The sequence below is a fragment of the Ipomoea triloba genome, chromosome 1, assembly GCF_003576645.1.
Source record: "Ipomoea triloba cultivar NCNSP0323 chromosome 1, ASM357664v1".
In the NCBI taxonomy this organism is placed as follows: Eukaryota; Viridiplantae; Streptophyta; class Magnoliopsida; order Solanales; family Convolvulaceae; genus Ipomoea; species Ipomoea triloba.
In genome coordinates, this window is record NC_044916.1 from 3,024,309 (window position 1) to 3,029,719 (window position 5,411).

General features: G+C 35.9%; 1 protein-coding gene across 1 annotated transcript; it reads left to right on the plus strand.

The window, feature by feature from the left end:
• Nucleotides 1-387: 387 nt before the first annotated feature.
• LOC115999684 (cysteine-rich receptor-like protein kinase 25) lies at nt 388-4,612 on the plus strand. Its single transcript, XM_031239552.1, has 7 exons — nt 388-1,560; nt 2,408-2,545; nt 2,636-2,757; nt 2,846-3,056; nt 3,175-3,412; nt 3,560-3,710; nt 3,790-4,612. The coding sequence occupies exons 1-7, from the start codon at nt 750-752 to the stop codon at nt 4,108-4,110; spliced, it is 1,992 nt and encodes a 663-aa protein (XP_031095412.1). The 5' UTR covers nt 388-749; the 3' UTR covers nt 4,111-4,612.
• The last annotated feature ends 799 nt before the right edge of the window (nt 4,613-5,411 follow it).

Below are 5,411 nucleotides of genomic sequence, written 5' to 3' on the forward strand. Positions count from 1 at the left end.
AAGAATGAAAATGGGCAATTAGAGCTAAATTGTTGGAATTGTTAATTTGGTAATCACAATTCAAAATTTTTAAGATAATGATTTAGTAGCCTTTTTGAATTGAACCGATCAGTTATAGACAACCTAAATTGTTTTATCTTATTGTGATAATTTGCTGGTAATTAGAGTTATAAGATGGTGTTTGTCCGGTGCATACCTTTGAAAAAAAAATTAGCTCCTTGTAGTCATTTACAGATCCGGGTTATAATATGAGATTTATCTCATGCACACCATTACCAAAAAACAAAAAACAAAAAACTATAGATAGAGTATCATTTATTTTGTCATTTCTATATTCATATCTTATAATCTTAATACATTTAGAATTTGATGAGGTTATTCACTCAGGTTATTCTTTTGTTCTAGATTTAATATTAATTGTAATATAAAAGGTCGGGGTTCACTTAAACAACTAAGATCTATACCGACCAACCAACTAACATATTCGTCAATATATTCTTATAACTGGCCTGGTCTAATTTACGTTATCAATAACAATATTTACTACCACACATTACTTATTTTGTTTGAATATTTCAAACCGATTATTATTGACTACTCAAAACACGTTTTATTAGAATTCCTTGCCCTGCCCACATAGTCACTTTTTCCTAGAGATGTTACCTTTCAATTTATGTTCCAAATCCCCTTTAAATGTGTGTGTTCTCCTGAACACTACCATTAATTATATAAAATAAATAATAAGAATCATGCATCCTCTGGGCTACACCCTCTGCATCTTCTTCCTAATCACCCAATTCATCGGAACCACCTCCCAGCAATTATTATTAGTACCTCCCCCTGTTTCCTGTCCCAACACCACAACTTATACTCCTAACAGCACATATCAAGCCAATCTTAATTCTCTTCTCTCCATCCTCTCTTCCAATGGCACCCGCAAAAATGGTTTCTACAGTTACCCCGCCGGCGGCCGCGAAAACTCCGAGGACACCTCGTACGGCATGTTCATGTGCCGGGGTGATGTCTCCACCGACGACTGCGTGGCGTGTGTAAGAAATGCTAGCAGATACATACTTAAGATCTGCCCCAACGGAAAGGCTGCTGTTGTCTGGTACGATTTCTGTATGTTGCGTTTCTCCGACAGTCCTATGTTCGGGAGAGCCGACCAGTGGCCTGCGAAGATTGTATATTTATTAGAGAAAGATTCTCAGCCGGCTAGGTTCATGGAGGCTGTCGGGAGCACGTTGAATGAGGTGGCCACTCGAGCCGCCGTCGGTCAATCCGGCAAGAAATTTGCGACTCTAGAAGGTAACTACACTGCATTTGAGAGAATCTATAGTCTTGGGCAGTGCACTCCTGATATTTCCAATTTGGATTGTGAGAGTTGCCTGAGAGCTGCAATCGGACAACGGCGTTCATCACTGGGTGCAACTATTCTCTTCCCAAGCTGTATTGTTAGGTATGGAGTGACTCCCTTCTACACTAGCACAGCCGCCTCTGCGCCACCACCGGCCGCCGTTCCTACGCCGCCTCCTCCTCCTCCTCCCGCTACCGGTGAAGGTATAGTAAAACTTTTCTATTTGTTATACCATGGACCAGGATTCATATGACACTATGAATCTTGGTTTAAAAATTACTTGTAGTTAATTATTTTTGTAGGGTAAACAAATTGAAAGTACTTAACATGATGTTACCTACACATATATAAATTGTTAATTGCAAATATAAAATACGTCAATTCCAGACACATAAGATGGTTGTTAACATGTTATATATATGTAGTTAACCTATTTTGTACCTGCAGATTTAAGTAATAATTTATGTATCTATAGTTTTTATGTTATATGTCTTTAATTATTATCTAATATGCCTTTAATTTATTTACAAATACACACAACTAATTGCAGAATTGCAGAAAGAGGATGTGTCATGCAATCATTATTCCGTGTACATTGCCCACACAAATATTTGGACTATGAATAAAACATATATTTTTAATTAATGTATTAAATGTAAATTATTTGTAAAGTACATTATTTATGTACAGAAGTATATTATTTTTAAATGATATTATTTGAATATTGAATGTACATTATTTTATATATTATCAAATAATGTATCTTGAGTATAATAATAAAAAATATATATTTATTTCATGGTCTACAGCAAAATTTGCTACTATAATGCACTGATGCACATGAACCAAACTAAATTAAAAGACTCAATTCGATTTTAAAAAAAAAAAAAAAAAAAGACTGAATTCAATCTATTTACTCTTCTTTCCTTTTTTTCTGTAATGATTTGGTGTTTGATGTTTTACTTTGTTTATTTTATGTTAAGGTTGCCATGGATTCATCCTTTCAACACCAATGGAATTTTTCACTGTAGTCTATCTCTGTTGATGCAGGAAACAACGGAAATTCATCTTCAAAAGTGATTATTGCCATTGTAGTCCCTTTTGTTGGGATTATACTCTTCATTGCAATCTTCTCATTTGTGAGAGTTAAAAAAGCCAAGAAACAAAATACTACAACAGAGCAAACAGGTTTTAAGTTCTATACTTGTTTGTGTTACATTAATATTCACCATTCAAGTTTTTAAGATTTCCAATTTCTAATCTCCACCTTTTCTGTAGATGTGTCTGGCATTTCAACAGAGGATTCCTTGCAGTACGATCTTGCTACCATTCAAGTTATTACAGATCATTTTTCACCCAAGAGTAAAATCGGTGAAGGTGGATACGGTTCTGTATACAAGGTAAAGTCTTTGACTTGATCTGCAACATCGATCAATATATATACTCATTTCAGTCGGTTTTAATAGTTTGTTGATTGCTAACACTCAGGGAAAGCTTCCCACCGAACAAGAGGTAGCTGTAAAACAGCTTTCAAGAAATTCAAAACAAGGAGTTCAAGAATTCGAGATGGAGGTCAAAGTAGTTGCGAAGTTACAACACAGAAATTTAGTAAGGCTACTGGGATTTTGCTCCGAAGGAGAAGAGAAGATACTAATCTATGAATTTGTGCCCAATAAAAGCCTTGACTACTTTTTATTTGGTTAGCTCTTTTATCCTATCTTCTAATTAGGTTTCTAATCTCATGTTCTTAAATTAATTAAGTCCTTTACATAATTTGCCTAACCTCCAGACATATATACATTTTGTTACTTATGTAGACCCTAAAAAGCGGCACTTATTGGATTGGTCTAAACGTTACAAGATAATAGAAGGGATAGCACGAGGGTTGTTATATCTTCACGTAGATTCTCGGCTTAAAATCATACATCGTGATCTCAAAGCAAGTAATATATTATTAGATGGAGATATGAAACCGAAAATAGCTGATTTTGGCATGGCCAAAATATTTGGAGTTGATCAATCCCGAGGAAAGACAAACAGAGTTGTCGGAACATAGTAAGTTCTCTTAAGTTCTCTTTTTCATCATAGTGAGTATGCAACAACAATTAGATCCTTTATTACTTGATTCATTATTGCAAAAATAAAAATTCTTTCAAAACAATAATTTGATATACTTCATTGAATTGGTTTAATGGTTGTCAGTGGCTACATGCCTCCTGAGTATGTAATGCATGGCCGCTTCTCTGTGAAGTCTGATGTTTATAGTTTCGGTGTTCTGCTTTTGGAGATTGTAACGGGGAAAAGCAGAACCAAGTTCAGTGATCCAAGTGGAGTACATGATCTTCTTAGCTATGTGAGTAAAAAAGCCTATAACTGCTACAAAATCATTAACATGGTTAACCCTTTTAACTTGAGGCTGATAAATGTTGCAGGCTTGGAAACATTGGAGGGATGGCACACCTCTAAGAATAGTGGATCCAGTGTTTGGAGAATGCTACTCAAGAAATGAAGTCATCCAATGCATCCATATTGGCTTGTTATGTGTTCAAAAAGATGTGGACAAAAGGCCTACAATGACAAATGTTGACCTCATGCTCAATAGTTATTCTATTACTAAATCAGCCCCTCGTGAACCGGCATTTTTCTATGGTGGAAGATCAGAGTCGAAAGGGGGAGAGTCTGATAATTCTACAAGCAAGTCAATCCCATTGTCTGTAAATGAAATGTCCATTACTGAGCTAGATCCAAGATGAGGGAGAGAAGCAAAGAATCCAGTCATGGAGTGCAAGGATGATATTTATGCAAATTGAAAAACAAAGTTTTGATGTATTAAATTCCGGTCCATAGGTTTGGCGTTGTCTGGGAAAAGAAGATTTTTTTTTTTTTTTTTTTTTTGTTCTTCATTCATCTTCAACACAGTTTTGAACTTGTAATTATGACGTCCTGAAAAAGAACAAATCAGACTTGAAGAATGAAGAAGACAGAAAGACGAAAACAATAATTGATGGAGAAAGATACCCTATGCTAAATGCATAAAAATTAAGAATTACAGTTGTATTGAACTATAATTTAGTCATCATATATATAGGGGAGGTCGGGTTCAACCCTCTAAAAAGTGTGGACACAATGAACTCCGCTCTTAAAAATTTTCAATAATTATAAATTTGATCTCATGTATGTGATCATTCCTCACAACATCGAGCCCGTGACCTTTCATTTAGAATGGTAACAATGATGTCATCAGACCACAAAGTACTTAGTAGTATTGCCTAATTTTACTTTACCTATTTTGTTATGTATTATAAATTTATTATAGGAACAATAACACTTTTTTCCTGAATTATATGTTTATAGCACTTTTTCTCCCTTGATATGGATTATTCCCCAGGGTATCGTGTCCATACGGTGATCAAATACGGGCCGCATGCTTATTACGAGCTTGGCTCGAGCCACACTGACTGTCTCCAACCTATTCCCAACCTTCTGCCTTATCGATTTCACTTTTATTGGTGTATATGCAAACTCTCAGCTGCACCCGCAAACCCGACCTAAACTGAACGGGACCGACCATTCGATTTGAATCCGCTAGTGTCATGACTTTACCCTCGAGAGCACATCAAGGCACGTTTACAAGCCCCTTTTGTCCCGACCAGAGCCCATTCATGGGTTCCACGTGCCCCTCATGCTGGCAGGGCGGAACCTATTCCTTTTCCTCCCTATAAATACCGCATTTATTACTGAGGGAGAGACTTTTGGCTGCTTCTATACGCTAATTGTAAGCTCGGGAACCTCAGTGTCACTTACTCCAAGCTCTCTCACTTAAACCAACAAGCAAACCTGAGGACCGTGGCCTGGTCTGACTAGTGTCGTATATACATATTCGTAATAAACCCCATATTTACTATATCATCCCTAAATTATTCATGTACCCATATTAGCCCCTCAATTATTTTAAAAGTGACGATTTCCCCTCATTTATATTAAATAGACATTTTATCCTTAAAATAAGTATATTTCATTTAATTTTTTTCTCAAACAAATTGTTACTTATATG